Raw genomic sequence first — 27,151 nt, 5'->3', positions numbered from 1 at the left:
AGCCTAAACCACAACAGTCTCGTCCTTCTAGACCGCCTATAATCTACCAAAGGCGTTATCAACCAAGGCAGGCCCCTCCTGCGAGACAGCCTGCAAAGCGACAGCCGCCCCAGAAGACTCAGCAAAAGCCTCAAATGCCGGCTGCTCCCAAGGCTACTCAGCCTTTTTGACTCTCCTCCAGGGAGCATAACCGATCTCGTTCTGCCTACCCCATATTTTCCCATAGGGGGTCGTCTCCATCATTTTTGTCATCGATGGGAGGCGATCACCACGGACCTCTGGGTCCTCTCCATCGTAAGAGAGGGATACTCTCTTCATTTCCAACGGGTCCCCCCGGACCATCCTCCAAGAGAGTATCCTTCCAACTCCACACAGACCGCTCTTCTTCTCCAGGAAGCTCAGGCTTTGCTCCGGCTTCGGGCCGTCGAGCCGGTACCGGTGGATCAACAAAACCAGGGGTTTTACTCCCGGTACTTTCTGGTCCCGAAGAAGACGGGCGATCTGCGTCCCATTTTGGACCTTCGGGTCCTCAACAAGTTTTTGGTCAGGGAACGGTTCCGCATGCTGACCCTTGCCTCTCTTTATCCCCTCATCGAGCAGAACGATTGGTTATGCTCTCTGGACCTCAAGGAGGCCTACACTCACATCCCGATTCATCCGGCCTCCCGCAAGTTCCTCAGATTCCGGGTGGGACATCTGCATCTGCAGTATCGAGTGCTTCCCTTCGGCCTATCTTCGTCGCCCAGAGTCTTCACGAAGTGTCTGGTAGTGGTGGCCGCTGCACTCCGGAACATGGGTCTCCAGGTGTTCCCATACCTCGACGACTGGCTCATCAAGGCCCCGTCCGCTCCCAAGGTCATTTCGGCGACCTTGACTACCATTTGTTTTCTGCAGAGCTTGGGCTTCGAGATCAACTTTCCAAAGTCCCATCTTCAGCCCACCCAGTCTCTCCCCTTCATAGGGGCTGTCCTGGATACCATTCAACTTCGAGCATTCCTTCCTCCTCCACGCTTACATGCTCTCCTTCTACTCTGCCAGTCAGTGTCTTCTCGCCAATCCATCTCAGCGAGGACACATGATGGTCCTTTTAGGCCACATGGCATCTACAGTTCATGTGACGCCTTTTGCCAGACTACATCTCAGGATCCCTCAATGGACTCTGGCATCTCAGTGGACTCAGGTGTCCGACCCGTTATCTCGTCACATTGTGGTCACTCCTGCTCTACGGCAGTCTCTTCTCTGGTGGATGACCTCTTCGAATCTATCCAGAGGTTTGCTGTTTCATTCTCCTCCCCATCAGAAAGTTCTAACGACCGATTCATCGAACTATGCATGGGGGGCCCATCTGGATGGTCTTCGCACTCAGGGGTTCTGGACCAGTGCGGAACGACTCCATCAAATCAATCTTCTGGAGCTCAGGGCCATCTTCAATGCTCTCCAAGCTTTTCAACATCTGCTTCACGACATGGTGGTCCTTATTCGCACAGACAATCAGGTCGCCATGTATTATGTCAACAAACAAGGGGGCACGGGCTCGGCCCCTCTTTGTCAGGAAGCTCTTCGGGTCTAGGATTGGGCGGTTCGCCACAACACCTTCCTCAGAGCAGTCTACATTCAGGGGAAGGACAACGTCTTGGCAGACAAATTGAGTCGTCTACTTCAGCCTCACGAATGGACGCTCCACTCCGACCCCCTTCATCAGATCTTTGCTCAGTGGGGGACACCTCAGATCGACCTCTTTGCAGCCCCCCACAACTTCAAGCTGCCTCAATTTTGCTCCAGGATCTACACTCCTCATCGCCTAGAGGCAGATGCTTTTCTGCTGGATTGGAGCAAACGTTTCCTATATGCGTTTCCTCCTTTTCCTCTCATTCAAAAGACTCTAGTCAAATTGAGATTAGACCATGCCACCATGATTCTGATTGCTCCTCGGTGGCCCAGACAACCTTGGTTCTCCCTTCTACTTCAACTCAGCAGCAGGGAGCCAGTACTTCTTCCAGTGTTTCCTTCACTACTCACTCAACATCAAGGTTCACTACTTCATCCCAATCTGCAGTCCCTCCACCTGACAGCTTGGTTCCTTTCAACATAACTCCTCACCAGTTCTCTCAAGCAGTGAGGGAGGTCTTGGAGGCTTCCAGGAAGCCTGCTACTCGACAATGCTATTCCCAAAAATGGACTAGATTCTCTTCCTGGTGTATTTCCAATGCCACGGAACCTCAGCGAGCTTCCCTATCTTCTGTATTGGATTATCTTCTACACCTGTCCCAGTCTGGCCTCAAGTCTACCTCTATACGAGTCCACCTGAGTGCTATTGCGGCTTTCCATCAGCCTCTACAAGGGAAACCTTTGTCTGCTCATCCTGTGGTTTCCAAATTTATGAAAGGGCTTTTTCATGTCAACCCTCCTCTCAAACCTCCTCCTGTGGTTTGGGATCTCAATGTTGTCCTCTCTCATCTTATGAAGCCTCCGTTTGAACCTCTCAACACGGCTCCACTCAAGTATCTCACCTGGAAGGTGGTTTTTCTAGTGGCCCTCACGTCAGCTCGTCGAGTCAGTGAGCTTCAGGCCCTAGTGGCGGATCCACCGTTCACCGTATTCCATCATGACAAGGTGGTTCTCCGTACTCATCCAAAATTCTTACCTAAAGTGGTCTCTGAATTTCACATCAACCAATCCATCGTGCTTCCGGTGTTCTTTCCAAAGCCTCATTCTCATCCTGGGGAATCTGCTTTGCACACTCTGGACTGTAAACGTGCTCTAGCTTTCTACTTGGATCGCACAAAGCCACACAGAACTGCTCCTCAACTTTTCGTCTCCTTTGATCCAAACAAGTTGGGACGACCGGTATCGAAGCGCACCATCTCCAACTGGATGGCGGCTTGTATCTCTTCCTGCTATGCCCAGGCTGGATTATCCCTTCCCTGTAAGGTCACAGCCCATAAGGTCAGAGCAATGGCAGCCTCTGTAGCCTTCCTCAGATCGACACCGATTGAGGAGATTTGTAAGGCTGCCACTTGGTCCTCGGTTCATACATTCACCTCTCATTATTGTCTGGATACTTTCTCCAGACAGGATGGACAGTTTGGCCAAACAGTGTTACAAAATTTGTTCTCTTAAGTTGCCAACTCTCCCACCATCCCATTGGGGTTAGCTTGGAGGTCACCCACTAGTGAGAATACCTGCCTGCTTGTCCTGGGATAAAGCAATGTTACTTACCGTAACAGTTGTTATCCAGGGACAGCAGGCAGCTATTCTCACGTCCCACCCACCTCCCCTGGGTTGGCTTCTCAGGCTAGCTACCTGAACTGAGGAGACGCGCCCAGTACATCGGGCGGGAAGGCACTGGCGCATGCGCGGTGCGGGCATCTCGAAACTTCTGAGTTTCTTCAAGCAAGACATGCTTGCAAGATGTCCGTATCGGGGCTCTGTCGGATGACATCACCCACTAGTGAGAATAGCTGCCTGCTGTCCCTGGATAACAACTGTTACGGTAAGTAACATTGCTTTATAGTTTATAAATCTTTCCTTTAAGTTAAAGGAAAGATTTATAAACTATAAAGAGTTTTACCTTATGCAAAATTATCATTAATTATTTTTTCTGCGGCCCTCCAAGTACCCTATTTTTTCTGCAGCCCTCATATTTAAAGTTTAATATTTTTCCTTTCTCAAAACTGACACATTTCAATCACTATATTGAAAATAAAATCATTTTCCCTACCTTTGTTGTCTGGTGACTTTATTTTTCTGAAAACAACGAACAGACTGCAGATAATGTACAAGATGCAGGCGTTGTTTATTAGTAAATGCAGTAACATATACAACAAACACACATATATATGCAGTAACATATATAACAAACACACGCCAATCACGATCAAATGGGGTCAAGCAAGTCTTACACAATGCCATTTGATCGTGATTGGCGTGTGTTTGTTATCTTTTATGCAGTTTGCTTTATACCTTAACCACTATGGACCCCTGAGGAAGGCGTGTTGTCCGAAACATGGACCGTGTTGGGTCCCTTGGTTGGCTATAAGGTTGTATATGTTACTGCATTTACTAATAAACAACGCCTGCATCTTGTACATTATCAGTCTGTTCGTTGTTTTCTGGTTGCTGTTGTTTACTGCAGACTACGTTGGACTTTCTTTCTCCCTTTTGTGCATCGACTTTATTTTTCTGTGCATTTAACTATGTTTCCAGGGTCTTCTTGTCCTTTGACTGTTTTTCTCTCCGTCTTCACTTTCTGCCTTGCATCCATCTTTGGCATTAACTTAATATTCAATTTTTCTGCTTTCTTTTCAAAATCTGTTTCCATGTCTTACCTTCCCTTCTATTTCTCTCTTCTTCTGTCCCTATTTCCATGGTCTGCATCTCTTTCTTTCCTTTCTCTCCATCCCTCCTTCCTTCCTTTCCCCTGGTCTGGCATCTGTCTCCTTCCCTACCCCAACTTTTTATTTCTTTCACCCTGCCCCCTTCTTTCTTTCTCTCTCTATCCATGCTCCCATTCTTTCTATATATCTGTCTTTCTCTCTCTCTCCGTGCCCCCTTTCTTTCTTTTTTTCTTTCTCCATGCCCGCCCTTTCTCTCTCCATGCCCCTTTCTGTCTGTGTCCCGTTTCCCTTCTTTCTGTCTCTCTGTCCCCCCCCTTTCTTTCTTTCTTCTCCCTGCCCTCCCCCAAGCCACCACCATTGGGGAACAGGCCGCCACCGCCGCAATCAGGTAACAGGCCGCCACCGCCGCAATCGGGGAACAGGCCAGTGCCGAGGTCTTAACTCTCCCTGCATATCTTCCCCAGCGCGGGCCAACCAATTCACGCCATGTTCAATTCTAACGTCGGGGAGGAACTTCCAGGCCAGCCAGGCAGCAATTGGCTGGCCCAGAACTTCCTCCCCAACATTAGAATTGAACGTCGGGTGGCGAGAATTGGTCGGCTCCAAGCTGGGGAAGATATGTAGGGAGAGCTAAGACCTCGGGCGCTGACCTGTTTCCTGATTACGTTGGCTTGGGGGAGGGCAGTGGGGAAGGGAAGCAGATTGAGGACCCCTGCTTTAGGCAAGGACAGATCGTGGGCTGCAAAATAGTCCCTGGGGGACTGCATGTGCCCCGCGGCCGCGTGTTTGAGACCGCTGGTATAGAGGTTTAAAAAAGGGAAATGCGTTAATGAAATTATTAGGTTCAATCTAGCCATTTATTTCTGCATGAATTTAAACAACTAAAAAAAAAGATAAATATAGCTCATCCAGTCATACAAGAAACATCTCTGCAGCACCTCTAATAATATTTTGATCACTATATTCCTTCCTGAGGTCTCACTGAGGATATGAAATAGATGCGATCCCCACTTCCAAACCTCTTCCACATAATTTGAAGGAGACCTGTGTGATCGCACTACAGCAAAATAAAAAAGTAGCAGATAAAAATCAAAGTGAGAGCTAGGCAAAACAGTTTAGGTAAAAATGCAGGTAATAATTAGTAATGTATTAAAAATATTTTATTTTTATTTGCTTATAATGTCATTTGAAAGCTGTTTGATGTTAATACAGCTTTAATTTAATTCATTATAGTGTGTGTGTGTGGGGGGGGGGGGACGACACTACATCAACAGTAAAGTTAGCATAGGGTCATTAAATCCAGTGGCGTACCTAGTATATATGACAGCCAGTGCTGATCATTTTTTAATAACCCCCTCCTCTATATAAAAAAAGTTATTTTTAGTAATAATCCATGAGTTACACAACAAGGGTGCACCTAGGAAAAGGCAGCATCTTAAACACTGCAGTGAGCACTAGAACACCAACACATGCATTGTAAAATTAAACAAGCCAGATCCTGCACAGTCAATTGATCCTGTACAGTCATTGCTAACAGAAAGCCATGTCCTTTTCATACACACAGAACAGAGATACACCCTCGCCTAATATGGAATAATCACAAACTAAAAATAGAAATATGTAGACAAAAGTTAAACTGAAACGCCAATAAACCAGACTCTGCATACAATGCAACACCACAGAAACAGTGACACGTACCCTAATACTGTGCAAAATATAAAGACAGTAGATGTAAATTTGAAAAAACTGCTACATAACAATCACCACTTTACAAATTAACAAATATAAATAAAACAGGGAAGAGAGAAATAAGAAAATACCATTTTATTGGACTAATCCATTTTTCAATTAGTAGTAATTAGCTTTCAGAGGCCAAATCTTTCTTCAAGACAGTACAGTATACTGCTGTTATGGTATCCTGTCCTGACCTGAGGAAAGGGGTTTAGTCCCCAAAAAACTGCCTTATTTCCATTTTCTATTGATAAACTTTAATCAATACAGTTACAATACTACTTGATTCTACATAAAGCAACAACAAATTTTTTCCCACCTTTTGTCGTTTCTGCTTTAATCATCTTCTCTTCACTCTCTTCTCAGCGTTTGTCCTCGCTCCCTTCCATGCAACATCTGTCCTCTCTCTTTGCCCCTTCCACCCAGCCTCTGCCCTCTCTCTCTCTCCCCCTTGCATCCACTGTCCACCCTCTCTGCCCTTTCCATCCAGTGTCCGCCCTCTCTCTGTTCCATATGGCATCTTCCCTCTTTCTATGTCCCAATAAACTGTATATCCTTTGCCCTTTCTCTCCTTTTTACTCTGTGACCTTTGTACTTTGTGCCTTTGTACTCCTGTGCCCTTTCTCTCCATTTCAGCTTCACCCCCTCTCCATTTTTTTTGTCTCCACCACTTCCCCTATGCTCTGGCACCTCTATCCCCTTCTCTCCCCCCATGCCCTGGCATCTCTCTCCTCTCCTTCCATCTCCCCCTTCCACTCCATTATCGGGCATCTCTTCTCCTTCCTTTCTCTCCTTCCTTCCTTTCACCTGGTCTGGCATCTGTCTCCTCCCCCTCCCCCCATATGCCCTGATATCTCTCCCCCTCCATGGTCTGGTAGCTCCTTTCCTTTCCCTCCCTCCTATGGTCTTGGCATCTCTTTCCTATCCTCTCACTTCCCTGGTCTTCCTTCTCCCCTCTCTCTCCCCAATTGTGTGCAGCAGCAGCACTTCTCTTCCTCTCCTCCCCTCCCCAATTGGATGTTGCAGCAACATTTCTCTTCCCATCCCTCCCCTCATGCCCTGGAATCTCTCTCCTCTCCTATGTCTCCCTCTGCTTCCTTGCTCTGGCACCTTTCTTTCCTTTCCCTCTGGTTTGGCATTTGACTCCTTAGTTTCCCTTCCCTCCCCTCCCCCATGCCCTGGCATCTCACTCCTCTCCCCTACCCCCTCCATTATCTTGCATCTCCACTCCTTCTTTTCTCTCCCTCCTTCCTTCCTTTTCCCTGGTCTGGCATCTGTCTCCTTCCCCCCCCATAGTCTGATATCCAGAATCCTGTTCAAATTCGCCTGCTTCTGTTACAAAACTGTTTTTGGCCTATTACCTAGATACCTCAATCACCATTTCACTCTGAACCACACCAACAAGAAATCCCGCAGAATACAGCTGTTTGTCTTCCCATCCCTAAAATTATGTCATTTCAAAAGATTTATCGACAAAACCTTTGCTTACCAGGCAGCCAAGCTGAACCCTTGGCTTGCCCAAATGATACTCGAGGCCCCCTCTTACCTTAGCTTCAGAAAACTTCTCAAAACGCATCTTTTCCGTGAACAGACCTTTTAATCCCCCTTGCCCCCTTTTTTCCCCCCTTTCCCTCTCTACCCCGCCCCTTCGGCTGTCCCTTCCCCCCCCTCCCGATTTCATCTCTCTCTCGCTATATCATATCTTACAACCCTCCTCCTGTATCACCGTTTAACCCGACCTAATCCCTTCAAAAAAGTTCCCCCCCCCACTTTCATTGCCTGTATCTTTATCAAAATTTTGTAAATCCGTGTGCTATCACGGACCTTAATTTAATGGATGTAAACCGCCTAGAACTTTACGGGTATGGCGGTATACAAGAATAAAATTATTATTATTATTATTATATCTCCTTTCTTTTCCCTCCCTCCTATGGTCTTGGCATCTCTTTCCTCTCCTTTCCCTGGTCTTCCTCCCCCCCCCCATTGGGTGCAGCAGCAGCATTTCTCTTCCCCCTAATTGGGTGCAGCAGTAACAGCATTTCTCTCCCCCATCACTTCTCCCTCCCCCCCCCGCCTCGGTCAGCAGATTCGCTACAGGCTAAGGCAGGAGAAAGGTCAGCGACGGAGGTAAGCTTACAACTTGGAGCTCTTCCTTGCTTCGGGCCTTCCTCGCTGCTGGATCCTGCCTTCATGGAAACAGAAAGTAGGCAGGACCCCGGCAGCGAGGAAGACCCGAAGCAAGCAAGAACACCAAGTTGTAAGCTTTCCTCCCTGCCCTATCTCCCGCCTTAGCCTGTAGTGAATCTATTTCTCGGACCTACTTCATTTCTCTTAGGTACCTTCTCCCTCCGTTAGCCAACAGCAGTTACTGAAGCACGCAGCTGCGAGCTTCCCCTCTCCTCTTTCCGATTGGTTTCGCTTTGTGCAGGAGCGTCTTGTGCGATAAGCTGCAGATTAGTGCAGAACAAAAGTAAACACGACGTCGGGGTTCTTCCTGTTTGTGCACTGGGTCATAATGAGCCTGCAGCCTCTGTCTCCAACTGCGACTGTAAAAATCGACCAGCAGTAGGAAAATTGTTTAAAAAAAGTAAAGCTGAAAACCCTTTTTCTGGCGCTTAAAAAAAAAAAAAAAAAAAAAAAGTCAGGTGGAGGCGAATTTGCTGCCAAGATGACAGCCGGGCACTCACCTAATCTAGCCGGGCGGGGCGCCCGGCTGAAAGGCGCTAGGGAGAACACTGACGTCCATGCGCATGCGCTCCGAATGTCCACATGCCGCACTCTTTAACATTCTGCTGGCCACAGAGCTATGGACGCATGGACCCACCAGGTTTGAAGTGCGCATGCGCGCTAAGGGAATTATTATAGCGGATAATTAGTAGAATGGATTTTGAAGCTGTAACTTTAAATGAACGTGCTTCTATAGCGAAATGTTCCATAATCTAAAATCTGAAATAAAGGCTTGAATTTAAGTTTTAGTATTCAATTTTTCCTCTATGCAGATATGAAGTCAATTTTCAAGATGGTATTGATTGTGGTGGAGCATATGTTAAACTTCTATCTAACAGTGACAATTTGGATCTGGTATGTCCTTTTTCAGTATTTGTGCATTTTAAGAACATAATAGCCTTACTAGGTCAGACCAATAGTCCATCTAGCCCAGAATCCCGTCTTCATGGAGGCAATCCAAGTCACAATTATCTGACAAAACACAGATGAAAGCAGCATTATCCCAGGACTAGCAGGCAGGTATTCTCGCATATGGGTGACGTCATCGACGGAGCCCGGATGCGGATGCCTCACAAGCAGACTTGCTTGAAGAAACTCGAAGTTTCGAGTCGCCTGCACCGCGCATGCGCGAGTGCCTTCCTGCCCAGCACAGGGCGCCTCTCCTCAGTTCTCATTTTCCGTGGAGCCGAGAAGTCGGTCTTTGACTCTCTGCATTTAATTTCGGTCACTTTGTGCCTTCTCTCAACCGCGGTTTGTGTTTTTTTCTTCACGAGTCGCTGTTTTATTTTATTTCTTTTATTTTGGTTAAAAAAAAAATTTTTTTTCTTCTTCCGTTTGTTTTCTGGGACAGGCCGCTCGGCCGCAGACCGAGGGCTTCGACTTTGCGGCGGCTATTTTTCCGTCTATGTCCCGGCCTGCTACAGGCTTTAAGAGGTGTAGCAAATGTCAGCGTGCGATCTCTCTCACGGACCCTCACGAACGCTGCCTCAAGTGCCTTGGGCCGAAACATCATCCTAGGTCGTGCCTGCCTTGCCAAACACTTCAGCCTCGTGCTTTCAAGCGTTTTTGCGTACTGGTGGACAAGCTTTTTGACATGGAGTCTCCTACTGATCCCTCGACTTCGAAAGCGTCTTCGGCCTCGACTTCCATCGAGGCACCGTCTGCGCCTACTGCTTCCACCTCGAGCCTCATCTACCCTCGTCATTTGCAGCGGCTCTTGCTTCGATGTCATCTGCTGTATCTTCCCCTGTATCCTCAGGTCAGATAGCTCAGCAATCGGTTTCACCAGTGGTGATTAAAATGTCCAAGCCTTCTAAGTCAAAACACACTCACACTACCTCGAAGGAACCTCCAGCCAAAGCAGGTGGTCCGGTTTCAGACGCAGATCCATCCTTGCTGGCTTCTTTCCAGACCATGTTAGAGAAGCAATTTATTCAGTTCCTTACTAACATGGGACCTAAACTGCTTCCTCTTATCCAGCCTGGGCATTCAGCAGACTCCCACGAGGTCGAGCCGCTTCCTTTGCCCCAGTCTGAGCTTCCACACTCTTTGCAGGGAGCAGAGTCTCTGCGTGTATCTGGTCTGCTATCCAAGCACGAACAGCAAGGAGCAGATTCTTTGCGAGTGCCTCGACGAGAATCCTCACACTCTAAACAAGAAGCAGAGTCTTTGAGAGTGCATCGAAGTTCCTCCACCAAGCCTCTCGAGCTTCGATCTACAGCCTCTAGCCCTATTCATACATCGACATCGGCTGCTTACGTCTCCGAGGCGAAATATCCTCGATTCTCGAGATCTGGTTCCAGACACAGTTCTCACCACCATTCGATGCTTTCATTGAGGCATCCTTCCAGGCATCGTTCTTCTTAGAAGGACAGACCATCTTCCTCGAAGCCTCGATCTACTCCAACCTCGACCACACAACCGACTCCTCATTCGAGGTCTCCGATGCCAGACCTCGAAGATGTTACGGTCTCGATTGCCTCGTCCAAGTCACCAGGTTCCTTTTGATGTCTTTTTCCATGCCGAAGCTTCTTCTTCGACACAGGCTGCCTCGACGTCCTCGAGTCCTTCTCGAGACAAAGCATTGGCAGATCAGCTATCTTTCTCATCTTTCCTGCGACAGATGGCAGTAGACTTGGATGTTCAATTGGATACTGGCTCCAAATATTCTAAGGAGTATCTCGAAGTCATGCATCTTCCTCAACCTCCGGCAGAGTGTCTTAAGCTTCCACTTCATAAGCTTTTGAATCAGACTTTTGGTCATTGCATGGAAACACTTTTTTCCATACCAGCTGTTCCAGGAAAATTGGACTCTAGGTATAAAACTGTGCATTGCAAAGGGTTTGACAACTCAAAGTTATCTCATCAATCCCTGCTTGTTGAATCCTCTTGGAAGAGATCCCATCCTTCCAAGGTCTATGCCACAGTTCCTCCTGGAAGGGAGGGAAAACTATGGACAAATTTGGACGTCGCATCTATCAGAATGCTATGATGACCTCTAAAGTCCTCAATTATAATGTTTATTTCATCACTTATTTTGAATTTCTTTTTTCTCTTCTACCAAAGTTTTTAGATTATTTGGATACCTAAATGCATTTTGAGTTTCAAGAAGTCATTGCTTCTTTCTCTCAATTACGTCTGCTTCTCTTCCAATCATCTTATGATGCGTTCGAGTTATCTGCCCGAGCAGCTGCTTGCTCTGTGGCTATGCGTCGTCTTGCCTGGCTTCGTACCATTGACATGGACCCTAACCTTCAAGACCGCTTAGCTAACATTCTTTGTCAGGACAACAACCTATTTGATGAATCCATCGAGGCAGCCACAAAGAAATGATCTGTCCATGAGAAATCATTTGCTTCTATAGTCAGATCTAAACCAAAGCCAGCTCCTGCCAAACCTGCACGCCCTGCTCTTATCTATCAAAGGCGTTTTGCTCAAAGCCGGCTCCTTATACTTGCCCTTCTCTGAAAATACAACCACCTCAGAAGCAACAGAAACCCCAACCTTCTGCTGCACCTAAGGCTTCTCAACCTTTTTGACTGTTTACAACAGAGCATAACCTCCACCGTTCTGTCTCTGTCTCCTTTTCCCCCTATAGGAGGTCGTCTCCATCATTTTTACAACTGATGGACGATAATTACATCCGACCTCTGGGTGCTTACCATCATCAGGGAAGGATATGCTCTTCATTTCTCTCAGGTTCCACCAGAGCTTCCTCCAAGAGAGTATCCTTCCAATCCATCCCAGACCGCCCTTCTTCAGGAAGCTCAAGCTCTGCTTCGTCTCCATGCCATCGAACCAGTTCCCTTGGAACAGCAGAACAAGGGGTTTTACTCCCATTACTTCCTTGTTCCGAAGAAGACGGGCAATCTGCGACCCATTCTGGATCTCAGGGCACTCAACAAATTTCTAGTTAAAGAAAAGTTTTGAATGTTGTCCCTGGCATCCCTTTATCCCCTTCTCGAGCAGAACGACTGGTTATGCTCTCTGGATTTCAAGGAGGCCTACACTCATATTCCCATTCATCCGACCTCCCATTAATACCTCAGATTTCAGGTGGGAAATCTGCGCTATCAATACAGAGTACTGCCCTTCGGCCTGGCCTCGTCTCCCAGAGTGTTCACCAAGTGCCTGGTAGTGGTAGCAGCAATTCTAAGGAATCATGGTCTTCAGGTATTTCCCTACCTCGACGCATGGCTCATCAGATTCCCCATCTCAAGGGGTTATTGTAGCGACCCAACGGACTACCTGTTTCCTACAAAGTTTGGGATTCGAAATCAACTTTCCCAAATCTCAACTTCAGCCCTCTCAGACTCTACAATTCATTGGAGCTATTCTGGACACTGTGCAACTCAGAGCATTCCTTCCACAACAACGTTTGGAAGCTCTTCTTCAAATCTGTCACACAGTGTCTTCCCGCTCTTCCATCTCAGCGAGACACATGATGGTACTTCTGGGTCTTATGGCCTCTACAGTACACGTGACTCTTTTGCCAGACTTCACCTCAGAATTCCTCAGTGGACACTGGCATCTCAATGGACGCAAGTTTGCGACCCTCCTTCTCGACATATTTCAGTCACTCCTTCCTTGAAGAATTCTCTCCGTTGGTGGACGCTCTCTTCCAATCTTTCCAGAGGCTTGCTTTTTCAACCGCCCCCTCATCAGAAGATCCTCACGACAGACTCTTTGACCTATGCTTGGGGCGCTTATCTCGATGGTCTCCATACTCAAGGCCTCTGGACCAGTACGGATCGTCAGTGTCATATCAATCAGTTGGAACTCAGAGTGATCCTCAAAGCTCTCTATGCTTTTCAACATCTACTTCACGACACAGTAATCCTCGTTCGAACGGACAACCAAGTCGCCATGTATTATGTCAACAAACAAGGAGGGATAGGGTCTGCCTCCCTTTGTCATGAAGCTCAGAAGATTTGGGACTGGGCAATCCGCCACAACACCTTCCTCAAAGCTGTCTACATTCAAGGGGCAAAGAATTGCTTGTCAGACAACTTGAGTCGTCTCCTGCAACCTCACGAATGGACTCTCCATTCCTCGCCTCTTCATCACATTTTTTCACAGTAGGGAACGCCACAGATAGACCTCTTTGCAGCTCCCCACAACTACAAACTGCTCAGGATATACTCTCCTCACTGCCTCGAGGCAGAAGCTTTTCTTCTGGAATGGACGAATCTTTTCCTCTACGCATTTCCTCCATTCCCTCTCATTCTCATGACTCTGGTCAAATTGAAGAACGATCATGCCACCATGATTCTAATTGCTCCTCAGTGGCCGAGACAACCCTTGTACTCCCTTCTACTTCAACTCAACAGCAGGGAGCCATACCTTCTACCAGTTTTTCCTTCTCTGCTTACACAGAGTCAAGGATCTCTGCTTCATCCCAACCTGCAGTCTCTACACCTGACAGCCTGGTACCTCTCAACATAACCCCTCTTCAGTTTTCTTAATCTGTAAGAGACATTTAGAAGCTTCTAGAAAGCTTACAACTTGGCAATGCTATCAACAAAAATGGACTAGAATGTCTACATGGTGTTTTTTCCCATCATAAGGAGCCTCAGCATTCCTCCTTATCTTCTGTTTTGGACTATCTTTTGCACTTATCCAATTCTGGCCTCAAGCCTACTTCTATACGTGTCCATCTCAGTGCAATTGCGGCTTTTCATCAGCCTATTGAAGGGAAACCCCTCTCTGCTCATCCAGTGGTTTCCAGATTCATGAAAAGAAATCAGCATTCATTTCTTACAAACATTCAGAGACAAGAGAGGCTAAATTGGAATACATGGCCAAAGCTGCAGCGGTGAAAGCGGCAGTCAGAGAGGCCAAGCATCAAGCTGAGGTAAACCTAGCAAGGAACATTAAGAAGGGCGACAAATCCTTCTTCAGGTATATTAGTGACAGAAAAAGAAACACTGATGGGATAGTGCGCCTTAGGAAATCAGATGGGAAATATGTAGAATCAGATTCAGACAAAGCCGAACTACTAAATGAATATTTTTGCTCTGTTTTCACATGTGAGGCACCGGGGTCAGGTCCACAGTCGCAGGTAAAGCAAAGTTCAGAAGATCCGTTTCGGGATTTAGAGTTTACTTCCGGAGACGTCTACGACGAATTATCAAGACTCAAGGTGAACAAAGCAATGGGGCCGGACAATCTACATCCCAGGGTGCTCAGAGAGCTCAGGGACGTCCTAGCGGAGCCGTTATCAATACTCTTCAATCTGTCCCTGAGCACGGGAATAGTGCCCTTGGACTGGAAAACAGCTAACGTCGTTCCTCTGCACAAAAAGGGTTGTAGGACAGAGGCTACGAATTACAGACCGGTAAGTCTCACATCGGTAGTGAGTAAACTCATGGAAACACTCATCAAACGCAAATTAGACATGATACTAGACGAGGAGGAACTACGCGATCCCCACCAACATGGATTCACCAAGGGTAGGTCCTGTCAATCCAATCTCATTAGTTTCTTTGACTGGGTAACAAGGAAACTAGATATGGGAGAATCCCTGGACGTCGTGTACTTGGACTTCAGCAAAGCCTTTGATAGCGTCCCCCACCGCAGGCTATTGGGCAAGATGAAATCAATGGGATTAGGTGAAACATTTACAGCATGGGTCCACGATTGGCTGAGTGGAAGAACTCAGAGGGTGGTGGTTAATGGTACCATCTCTAAAACGACGGAAGTGACCAGTGGGGTGCCGCAGGGCTCGGTCTTGGGCCCGATCCTTTTCAACATATTCGTAAGAGACATGACTCAGGGGCTTCAAGGTAAAATAGCATTATTCGCCGATGATGCCAAACTATGTAACATTGTGGGTAACGGCAGTCTGTCCGACAGCATGACGCAAGACCTGGTTTTATTGGAACATTGGTCCTCGACCTGGCAGCTTAGCTTCAACGCTAACAAATGCAAGGTCATGCACCTGGGCAACAATAATCCGTGCAGAACGTACACATTAAATGGTAAAACCTTAGCAAGGACTACAGCAGAACGGGATTTGGGGGTGATCATCAGTGAAGACATGAAAACGGCCAATCAAGTGGAGAAGGCCTCATCCAGGGCTAGGCAAATGTTGGGTTGTATCCGGAGAAGCTTTGTTAGTCGGAAGCCCGACGTCCTAATGCCCTTGTACAGAACCATGGTGAGGCCTCATCTGGAGTACTGCGTACAATTCTGGAGGCCACATTACCGTAAAGATGTACTGAGAGTCGAGTCGGTACAGCGGATGGCCACCAGGATGGTCTCGGGGCTTAAAGATCTATCATACGAAGAAAGACTGAACGAATTGCAGCTATACTCTCTCGAAGAACGCAGGGAGAGAGGAGACATGATTGAGACGTTTAAGTATGTCACTGGTCGTATCGAGGGAGAAGATGATATTTTCCTTCTTAAAGGACCCTCCGCCACAAGAGGACACCCGCTGAAAATAAAGGGCGGGAAGTTTCATGGCGACACCAGGAAATACTTCTTCACCGAAAGAGTGGTTGACAGCTGGAACAAGCTCCCAGTGCAGGTGATCGAGGCCAGCAGCGTGTCGGATTTTAAGAACAGATGGGATGCTCATGTCGGATCTCTAGGAGGGAAAGGTCATCAGAGAGTGATTAAATAGGGGGGGTGGGTCAGCGGTGTGGGCAGACTCGATGGGCCTCGGCCTTTTTCTGCCGTCACTTTCTATGTTTCTATGTAACCTCCTCTCAAACCACCTCCTTTGGTTTGGGACCTCAATGTTGTCCTTACTCAACTCATGGAGCCTCCATTTGAACCAATTGATAAGGCTCATCTAAAGTATCTCACTTGGAAAGTGGTGTTTCTCATTGCCCTCACTTCTGCTCAACGAGTCAGTGAGCTGCTATCTTTAGTTACTGACCCACCATTCACTGTGTTCCATCATGACAAGGTGGTTCTTCGTACTTATCCAAAATTCTTACCTAAAATGGTCTCGGAATTTCATCTCAACCAATCCATCATCCTTCCAGTATTTTTTCCAAAGCTTCATTCTCATCCTGGAGAATTAGCTCTTCATACTCTGGACTGTAAACGTGCTTTGGCCTTCTACTTGGAGCGCACCAAACCACACAGAACTGCTCAACTTTTTGTTTCCTTCAATCCAAATAAATTGGGCCATTCTATTTCTAAGCGTACCATCTCCAACTGGATGGCGACTTGTATCTCTTTCTGCTATGCCCATGCTGGATTACTCCTTCATAGTAAAGTCACAGCCCATAAAGTCAGAGCAATGGCAGCTTCAGTAGCTTTCCTCAGATCTACACCTACTGAGGAAATTTGTAGAGCTGCTACTTGGTCCTCGGTTCATACCTTCAGTTCTCACTATTGTCTGGATACTTTCTCCAGACGGGATGGACAGTTTGGCCAAACAGTATTACAAAATTTATTCTCCTAAATTGCCAACACTCCCACCATCCCATTCTGGTTAGCTTGGAGGTCACCCATATGTGAGAATACCTGCCTGCTTGTCCTGGGATAAAGCACAGTTACTTACCGAAACAGGTGTTATCTAGGGACAGCAGGCAGCTATTCTCACAACCCACCCACTTCCCATGGTTGGCTTCTCTGCTAGCTATCTGAACTGAGGAGACGCGCCCTGCGCGGGTGGGAAAGCACTTGCGCATGCGCGGTGCGAGCGACTCGAAACTTCGAGTTTCTTCAAGCAAGTCTGCTTGTGAGGCGTCCGCATCCGGGCTCCGTCGATGACGTCACCCATATGTGAGAATAGCTGCCTGCTGTCCCTGGATAACCCCTGTTATGGTAAGTAACTATGCTTTCTATGCTACCATCCCATGCATCTTTTACATGAGAAACCTTATTTCATAGAGAGAGTGTGTTGAAAAAATATGTAAATTACCGCATATTCTCAAATATAAGCTGAGATTTGGGGACTAAAATAATGTCTCAAAAATGGGGCTCTTGGCTTATATTTAGGTCAGCACCCACCCACCTCCCTCCTGGACCTGTTGTAGGCCTCCGCCAGGCCTGCTGTAAGACTTGGTGGTCCAATGTTGGGCAGAGACAGGAGGGATCCCTACTGTCTCCTGTTCGGCCGACTGTTACTTCTTTTACCTCCCTGGTGGTCCAGCGGTGAGCAGGAGCCGTCTTCCTGCACTCCTGCCTAGTGGCAATTTTAAAGGGAGGCTTTCCCTAACAACATTAAGGGCAGCATTATGAGATCCATTTTTGGTTGGATAGTAGCTCAATAAGTCTGAGCTGGTTGGATAGTAGTTCAAATAAGTCTGAGCTTTTATGGGTGGGTGTGCAAAGAAATTAACCTCCACATGATGGCATTTATATATGTGGGGTAAAATTACCTCTTTGAAATATCATTTGTAGTTCAAATGATCTTTGAATCTGGTCTCCCTGTCGAGGATTGAATGTTTCAAATAGTTAGAAACGCTGGTTAAACGGATTCCTTTTGGGTTTCACTGATATGCAGCAAATGATGCAGGTAGTGGCTGTCTCCTACTTGGATTACTGCAACAAGGTTCTCTGAGGACTAGGTGAACAGCAAGTTCCTGCATGTGAAAATATCAACACGTAGTGAAATCTTTTCAGTTGATCTCGTTACACATGAATGCTACTTCCTGCCTACCACTGTTGCATGCATCCTACTGGGTTTTTGTCTTTTGTGGAGCTAGTCAAGATGAGTCAGTGGAGCTTGCCTTGTAACTGTTTTCTCACAATATAACTCGTTTTGTTGTATGAGCTATTTTTCCCTTGTTAGCAGCTTAACTTGGTGTGTGGTTATTTTCAAGTTTGAAGTTTTCATGGGGCTTGGTATACAGGTCAGGTCAAAATTGCCATTAGGCCACAATTCACTGCTTGGCTCTGAAAAAAAAAAAATAACAATCTAAAAGGTACAACCATCACCTCAGATTCCTTCCCTCCTCAATTCCCCCCCCCCCCCCCAATATGGGTATTTCAACATATACTGTATACAGTATACTCAAATAATTTCAGTATAAACAGAGATAAGTTTTCCCCCTTTTTTGGAGAAAAAAAACTGGGGAGGGGGGCAGTTTTAAGTGTATGGTAACTCCCCCCTCCCGATCTGATGGTGGGCATTTCTTCTCCAAACACTAGAACTGCCTGATTCTCAATTCAAATTAATTCACCAATTCAGTATGGCTGAATCAATTTGAATTGATTTGTGTTGTTTTTTTTAATTGGCCTCACCGATTCAGTTGCCAGATCTCAGCTCCTTCTTTATTGCAGCAGCAACAGGACCACTATTGGAGTGATGGTGCAGAGGAGACAGCTGTAAGATTAGAGTTTTCTCCTTCTAGGGAGCCACTTTGAAAAGCTGATCATCAGCTCTAGCAGCTAATCCCCCTCTAATCTGAGGTAGGCAGCTATGAGCAGCACCAAAAAACACAACTCTCTGGGCTGGGCAGAGCCACACGCAGAGAACTAGGGGGCTGGTAGCTGCAGACATAGTCATCGGAATGGTGGGACACAGGAGCCATGGCTCCCCCCAAATTGTGTCCTTCTGTTTTTCTTCATTCCCTCCCCTGTGGCCCTCCTTCCACACACCTAGCTTCCCAGCAGGCAATGCTTTGCCTTATACGTTAGCATTTCTAGCTGGTTGGCTGGCACTTTGTCTCGTCTCTATGACAGACTGTCATAGAGAGGAGATGAATCGGCCAACCAGCAGTGCTAGTGTGTAAAGCAAAGCACTGCTGGCTGGGAAAGTATGAGTGTGGGAGGGGCCTATGGGGATGGAATGAGGGGAGAGAGAGCAACAGCTGGGGAGGGAAGGTAGGAGAGAGAAGACTCGACTTCAGGGGAGAGGGAAGAAGAAAGGAAGGAGAGATACCTGATTTTATTTTTAGGGGGGGAGGGAGGGAAGGAGGCAGAGAGCCACTTGGAAAGAGGGAGAGAGATGGAAGACAATGAGAAAGAAACAGAAATGTTGGATATGGCAGTGAAAGGGAAGGTACAGAGACGGAAGATGGATGGTTGAGCATGGAGAAAGAAGAATATGTCAAATGGGCAGGAGACCATGTGAGTTAACAGAAGACAACCAAAAATCTAGAACCTGGAACCAACATGATTTGAATAATTAACCTCCACAAGTAAATCTGCTTTTTTTGCTTCTGTACCCTATCTATGGAATTCTTTGCCACTGAAATTAAATTTAGAAGTTTGTTAAAAACTTATCTTTTTGGATTAGCATTTCCTTGATTGGTCCTTTTTCCATCAGAAGAGATTTAGTTTCATATTGGTACGAACAATGAGGGAGAGATTTGCAGTTGCTGTTTTATATTTTTTATAATTCTGTTTTTTATTTTAATTAGAATGTTACTCTGTAATTCATTGTTTTTTCTGAATTATAGTTTTACTTTTCTATTGATGATGGAGTTCTTTTCCTTTTGTTTTGTACTATGTAAACTGCTATGATGTATTGAACAGTGGTCTTTAAATGCCAATAAACAATGACCAGACAACAAAAGGTAGAAAAAAATAATTTTGTTTCCTATTTTGTGATTACAATATGTCAAATTTGAAATGTGTTTCACAAAATTATAAATGGTTGCAATTGAAGCAGGCCATTCAGGTAGGATTCCCTGAATGGAAAAGTCTTAGTTATTAGTATAGCTTGCCATTCTTGTGTTTTCAGGTGGACTTTCTGTGACATTAGGCCGCTCAGTGGTATAAATTAATATCTGGGATTTTTTAATAAAAAACTGGTCTTTGGGATATTTGGAGCATTGAGATTAAGCATCAAATTAATGCGTCTCAATGGCCACGAATTTGGTCTTGGAGGATGAGATGTACAGTATCTGCATCTATGAGACAAACTTGTTTGTTTTTTTTTCTTTTACATAGAGCGTTTTGGACCCCAGTTCGTTTACAGAAATTGGATAGCTCTAAATCTAATAGATGTTGGCACTGTCATCTCGAAGCTGGAACATTAGATCATTTGATATTCTATTGTCCAATGATTCTTGCTTTTTGGAAATCAATAAGGGGTCAAATAAATTGTATGTTGGAGAATCCAGTGGCATTATCGTATGATACTACTGTACTGTTTTGGCATGTCAATGAGGGCAAAGAGTCAAATATCTAAAAATAACAGGCTTTTACTTAAGACAGGGGTTGCCATACAACAGATTACGAGTAACTGGAAAAATTGGGAAAGACTGAATTACAATTTCTGGTGGAACCTTTTTATGTCACATTTATAAAATGGAAAGGATAATAGCCACACAGCAGGGGAATTTTAAAAAAATTAAGAAATTTGGGAGCCATTAACAAAATATTGTAATGATTGAATATTATATTTCCCCTTAAAAATGCACATCCAAGATGGGGGGAGGGGAGGGAGATCTATGGTTTGAATATTAAATAAGGTATATTAGAATGAGGTTTATGATAGGTTTTATTGAATTTAAAGAATGTAATTAACTAGGGGGGGAGGGGGGATAAATTCTGATATGGAATTTAATAGAATATTAAGTGTTGTATTGGAGTTTGAAATGATGTAAATGATGTTACACTTATTGTAAGTTTTTTAAAATGAATAAAGAATTGGGGAGAGGAAAGAACTGTTTCCTGCCAGAGGTGGTGGTACATCGAGCATGAGCTAGGACCTAACAAAGGGGAAGATTCTCAAAACTTTTTATCGTGGTTGCTAAACTGGTTCCAGCCAATTTAGTGTTCATGTATTTTAGTGGCACATTATCAAAACAGCTTACCATAGTCTTTTCCTAGCTTCTTAGCAGTCTCAGATTCTGCCATGCAAATGTATTACAACAAGGTCATTAATATTTAAATGAGCACTCCAGGTGATTCCCCAACCAGTTCTAATCCCATGTTATGACTTTTGGTTTTGACTTTTCTCAGTAGATATAGCATGTCATCTTTGTTGTTGGTGATGGGCATAGTATCATCTGCATAGCGCAGGTTGTTTATGTGTTGGCCGCCAACTTTTAAATTGACACTCTTCTTCCAAATTTGCTTTTCTGAAGATGGTTTTTATGGTGATAATTATATTATGTAGGATTTAAGGGGGGTGCATAACCAATATGTATTAGATACAATTTTAGTTAAGAACTGTCTGATTGTGCTGGCCACATTTATTCGATTACAGGGCCTTCTTGTTTTTCAATTTTTTTGAACATCCAGTTTTTTACCTGGTTGTTTTTTCACTGAGAGATGGTTCAGACGTTTTTCTCACTCATCTCATTTTCTTTAGCTTTTCATTTTCCGTACCCGTATTCATGCCTGTTTTTCTTTGGGGTACTTCTTGACTCCACTCTTCTGAGAGTGTTTCTTTTTTCAGATTGTTTCAATCTTACACATGTTGTTTCTTTTGAACAACAGACATTCTCCTGTTTCTGTTATGCCACGGGTCAGACTACATTCTTGTACTCCTCAGTGGTCTTTTGTTTTCCAGTGGTACCAGACGAGGGCTTGTCTCTCAAGCTTGTATATGTTTGATCTCCTCTAGTCTCTACAGAGGTTCCCTTTTCTATTTTTTACCTCCTTGCCTAGTCTTCATGCTTGCTGCATCTAATTTCTGCTTGGGGGGTTCATATGGGCATTCTACAGCCTGAGGGTCTTTAGACTGCCAGGCATCAGATTAAACCCATTTTTTTCCTAATTTTTTCTAATGATATTTTTAGGACCTCATGATTTTCATCATCTACTCTGTCCTCAAGTCATCCTTCCTTGCACAGTCAATTCAGGGGTTTTACACTACATGTAATTGAGCAAGGAGTCTAGGGCTTTCTCCTGTTATGTCAGGCTGCTATTCATGGGGACCTGAATTTTCTAGCAGCCAATTTCAGCAGGATTCTTTTATTCCTTTTACTCCAGGATTTTTCTTCATCTAACATTTTTTTTTCTTCTGGATTGGGCGAGCATATTTTTATATGCATTCTCTTCGCTTCTTCTCCTGTTGAGTTTTTTCATCAAGCTCACGAGAGCTGTTACGACCATGATGTATGGTGACCCAGTCAACATGGGTTCTCCCTTCTTCGTCCACTCACATTTTCGGAGCCCTTTCTTCTTCTCATTTTCCTGCTCGGTTCACTCCAACTCAGGAATCTTTTGATTTCTTCCAATCTTCATTGGTTTTTTCTTTGGGCTGCATCCGTTTCATTACATCTTTCTCAGCCCGGTTGTTGATTTCTGCCAGGACACCAGCCACTCGCCCTTGTTGATATCAAAAGTGGTTTCGTTTTCTTTCCTGGTATCTTTTTCTCTGCCTGTTTCCACTTTCCTAACCGGTGGTATTTTTTCTTTGTTTGATTCTAGTCTCATGTCTATAGCTCTCAGACTTCTTTTCAATGCTATTGCATTTTTTTTCCCTTGATCTGTCGAGGAGCAACCTCTTTCTGATTTCTTCTCTGGTTCCCAGGCTCATGACAGGGTTTTTTTCATGTCTGTAACCACACCTCATTCCTTCTTCTGTCGTCTGGACTAATCCTGTGGTTCTTTCCTGGTTGTTGATGCTAACATTTGTAACAATGGCGTCAACTCCACTTGAGTTTATTACCTGGAAAATGTTTTTTCCATATGTCTCTCACCTCTTCATGTCCACAGTATCTTCTGCTATTTTCATTTCACTCAGTTCTGTCTGTGTTGTTTCCTGCACCTCGTTTTTCCTACAAGGATTCTGGCTTTATATGTTTTGTCCTATAAGCGGTTTTTTGTTCTCCTTGTTACGCAGGTCGAAGCTGTAGTGATTTTATCCCAACCTTTTCTTTTCATTCAACTCAGTTTGGATATCCTATATTCATGGGAACAATTTTCACTTGGCTGATTGTCTCCCTCTCGTTCTTCTTTACTCAGACTGGCCTGGCACGGGGATATCTTGTCCCAGTCCTAAGTTCGAGTTCTGTACAGCTGCCACCTGGTCCTCAGTTCATTCCTTTACTTCCCACTATTGTCTGTTTTTTTTCTCCAGATGGGATGGGCACTTCGGCCATTATGTTTTCCAATTGTATTTCTTTGGACAATTCTCCCACCAACCCATCTCTGTTAGCTTGGAGGTCACCCATCAGTAAGAATATGCTGCCTGCTTGTTCTGGGATAAAGCACAGTTACTTACCGTAACAGGTGTTATCCAGGGACAGCAGGCAGATATTCTGACAACCCACTCACCTCCCTGGGTTGGCTTCTTAGCTGGCTTATCTTAACTGAGGGACCCCACGCCTACGTCAGGCAGGAAGGCACTCGCGCATATGCGGTGCAGGTGTCAAGAACTTTTTTTCAAGTTCTTGAAGTGTCCGTACCGGGGCTCCGTCGGTGACGTCACCCATCAGTGAGAATATTTGCCTGCTGTCCCTGGATAACACCTGTTACGGTAAGTAACTGTGCTTTCTGTGAACTGCAAAGGTTCTGGAGCAGTCCTCTACAAATCGTATCTATATAAAGAGAGGAAAAGTCCAAGTTAGTATTCATGACTGGCTAACTTCAAATATGCTCTCTTTAAGCATTACCAAAACAAGCACTGTTCTCTTCTCCTGGAAAGAAGAATTACAATTATCTTCACCAATATCTATTAATAACATTCCACTCAAATCTACTGATTCTACAAATATTTTAGGCGTTATCATTGACAATAAACTTACTGTCCCTAGTAAAATTAGTGCCCTAGTAAAAAAAACTGTTTCTATAAGCTCAGGATGATCCAATCATTAGTTCCTCTCTTGGACTCTAATAATAATAATTTTATTCTTATATACTGCCAAAGCCATAGTAGTTCGAGGTGGTTTACAATAAGAGGAACTTACTGGCTTCAGAACCAACTACAGCACTGAGACCCTACTAGGACACAGCTAGACAACATCTCAGTACAGACAAGAAAATCCTGATCATACAACTAGACCTCTCCGCAGCCTTCGACCTGGTAGACCATGACCTCCTCCTACAAACACTAGACTCCATAGGAATCTCAGGCAAGGTACTCTCATGGTTTAAAGGCTTCCTACAATCCAGAACCTACAGGGTTAAAACAAAGAAAGAAAAATCAGAAACATGGTCCAACCCCTGCGGAGTTCCCCAGGGATCACCTCTGTCTCCCACACTATTCAACCTATACATAGCTTCCCTCAGCTCCTACCTAGACAAACACGACATAACCTCATAGAAACATAGAAAATGATGGCAGAAAAGGGCCATAGCCCATCAAGTCTGCCCACCCAACTGACCCACCCTCCTAGGTTTACTTTCCTAGAGATCCCACTCCTAATGGCCCAACTCTTAACTCTACCCTCTTAGGGATCCCACGTGGGCATCCCATTTACTCTTAAAATCTTGCACGCTGTTGGCCTCGATTATCTGTACCGAAAGCTCGTTCCAATGATCAACCACTCTTTCGGTGAAGAAATACTTCCTGGTGTCGCCATGAAATTTCCCGCCCCTGAGTTTGAGCGGATGCCCTCTTGTGGCTAAGGGTCCCTTGAGAAAGAAAATATCTTCTTCCACCTCGATACGTCCGGTGATATATTTAAACATCTCAATCATGTCTCCCCTCTCCCTACGTTTTTCGAGAGAATACAGCCGTAAATTGTTCAACCTCTCTTCGTATGAGAGATCCTTGAGCCCCGAGACCATCCTGGTGGCCATCCGTTGAACCGACTCTACTCTTAGCAAATCTTTATGGTAATGTGTCCTCCAGAATTGCACACAGTATTCCAGATGAGGTCTCACCATGGATTTGTACATTGGCATTATGACTTCAGGCTTTCGGCTGACAAAACTTCTACGGATACAACCCAACATCTGTCTTGCCTTAGATGAAGCCTTCTCCACTTGATTGGCAGTTTTCATGTCTGCACTAATGATCGCTCCTAAATCTCATTCTGTTGAAGACCTAGTTAAGGTCTCGCCATTCAAGGTGTATGTTCTGCATGGATTTCTGTTGCCGAGGTGCATGACCTTACATTTCTTAGCATTGAAGCCCAGCTGCCAGGTCGAAGACCAATGTTCCAACAAAAGCAGGTCCTGCGTCATACTATCGGGTAAATTGCAACTGCTTACTATATTACATAGTTTGGCGTCATCGGCGAATAATGTTATTTTACCTTGAAGCCCCTGAGTCAGATTCCCTATGAATATGTTGAAAAGGAGGGGGCCCAAGACTGAACCCTGTGGTACTCCACTGGTCACCTCCGATGTTTTAGAGATGGTACCGTTAACCACCACCCTCTGAAGTCTACCACTCAGCCAATCAGTGGCCCATGCAGTTAGTATTTCTCCTAACCCCATCGATTTCATCTTGCTCAACAGCCTGCGATGTGGGACGTTATCAAAAGCTTTACTGAAGTCTAGGTACACGACGTCCAGGGATTCTCCCAAGTCCAGCCTTCTTGTTACCCAGTCAAAGAAGCTAATGAGATTGGATTGGCAGGATCTACCCTTGATGAATCCATGTTGACTGGGGTCCCGTAGATTCTCCTCGTCCAGGATCGTGTCTAATTTATGTTTGATTAGTATTTCCATGAGTTTACACACTATTGAAGTGAGACTCGTCGGTCTGTAATTCGCAGCCTCTGCCCTGCAGCCCTTTTTGTGCAGCGGAACGACGTTAGCTGTTTTCCAGTCCAAGGGGACTTTCCCTTTACTTAGGGAGAGATTAAAGAGCACGGATAATGGTTCCGCCAGGACATCACATAACTCTCTGAGCACTCTGGGGTGCAGATTGTCCGGTCCCATGGCTTTGTTCACCTTGAGTCTTGTCAGTTCGCTGTAAACGTCGCTAGGTGTGAACTCGAAATTCCGAAACGGGTCTTCCGTGCTTTGCTTAGCCTGCAACTATGGACCGTGACCCGGTGCCTCGCAGGTGAAGACTGAGCAGAAGTATTCATTCAGTAGTTCAGCTTTATCGGAGTCTGATTCTACGTAATTCCCGTTTTCTAAGGCGTACTATCCTGTCTGTGTTCCTTTTCTTGTCACTAATATACCTGAAGAAGGATTTGTCCCCCTTCTTAATGTTCTTTGCTAGAGTTTCTTCTACTTGAAGTTTGGCCTCCCTAACTGCTGTTTTGACTGCTGTAGACCTGGCCGTATATTCTAGTTTGGCTTCCCTTTTCCGCGTTTGCTTGTAGGACATAAATGTTTTTTTCTTCTCTTTAACGAGGTACGAGATTTCTGTGGTGAACCATTGGGGTTTATTGTTTCTTTGCTATTTATTTACTGATTTTATGTAACGGCTTGTTGCGTCGTGTAGGGTAGATTTCAGGGTTGACCACATAGCCTCCACATTATCGTTCTCAGCTTGGTTCTGCAGTGCCCGATGGACGAAATCTCCCATGCGTTCGAAGTCAGTGCCTCGGAAGTTGAGTAACTTTATTTTCGTACTTGATCTAGGGAAACCTTTCCTGAGGTTGAACTATACCATGTTGTGGTCGCTGGAGGCTAGCGTATCTCCTACCGAGACCTCCGAGACGCTTTCCCCGTTATTGAGTACCAGGTCCAGGATCACCTGGGCCCTAGTGGGCTCCAATACCATTTGTTTGAATCGTGCTCCCTTTATGGAGGTTAATAGCCTCCTGCTGCCGCTGGTCATTGCTGAAAGTGTGTTCCAGTCTACATCAGGCAAATTTAAGTCACCTAGCAGTACAGCATCCTCCCATATGGTGATATTCTCTATGTCTTCGATTAATTATGTGTCTTTGTCTTCCAGTTGTCCATTGTCCTCCCCTTTGACCATCTAAAGCCCACCATGACAGGCACAATACACAGAACACTCGAAACAGAAGCAACATGGATGACAGAACACAAACTAAATCTTAACTCTGAAAAAACAAACTTCATTCTCCTAGAAAACAGCAAAACTCCTACCTTAACAAACCTAGTAATAAACTCGATCTCAT

General features: G+C 45.3%; 1 protein-coding gene across 5 annotated transcripts in view; it reads left to right on the top strand.

Moving 5' to 3' along the window:
* Positions 1-27,151, top strand: part of CLGN (calmegin) — a 414,476-nt gene that overhangs the window by 183,463 nt on the left and 203,862 nt on the right. For all 5 annotated transcript variants that reach the window (XM_033939634.1, XM_033939605.1, XM_033939625.1 and 2 more), the window contains one exon: positions 9,068-9,149. In XM_033939634.1, coding sequence (XP_033795525.1) covers positions 9,068-9,149 — 82 coding nt within the window. The remainder of the gene's footprint in view (positions 1-9,067; positions 9,150-27,151) is intronic.

Source organism: Geotrypetes seraphini, chromosome 1 (genome assembly GCF_902459505.1).
Source record: "Geotrypetes seraphini chromosome 1, aGeoSer1.1, whole genome shotgun sequence".
Taxonomy (NCBI): Eukaryota; Metazoa; Chordata; class Amphibia; order Gymnophiona; family Dermophiidae; genus Geotrypetes; species Geotrypetes seraphini.
The sequence above is the reverse complement of the archived record's forward strand: the minus strand, read 5'-3'. Positions and strand labels throughout refer to the sequence as shown.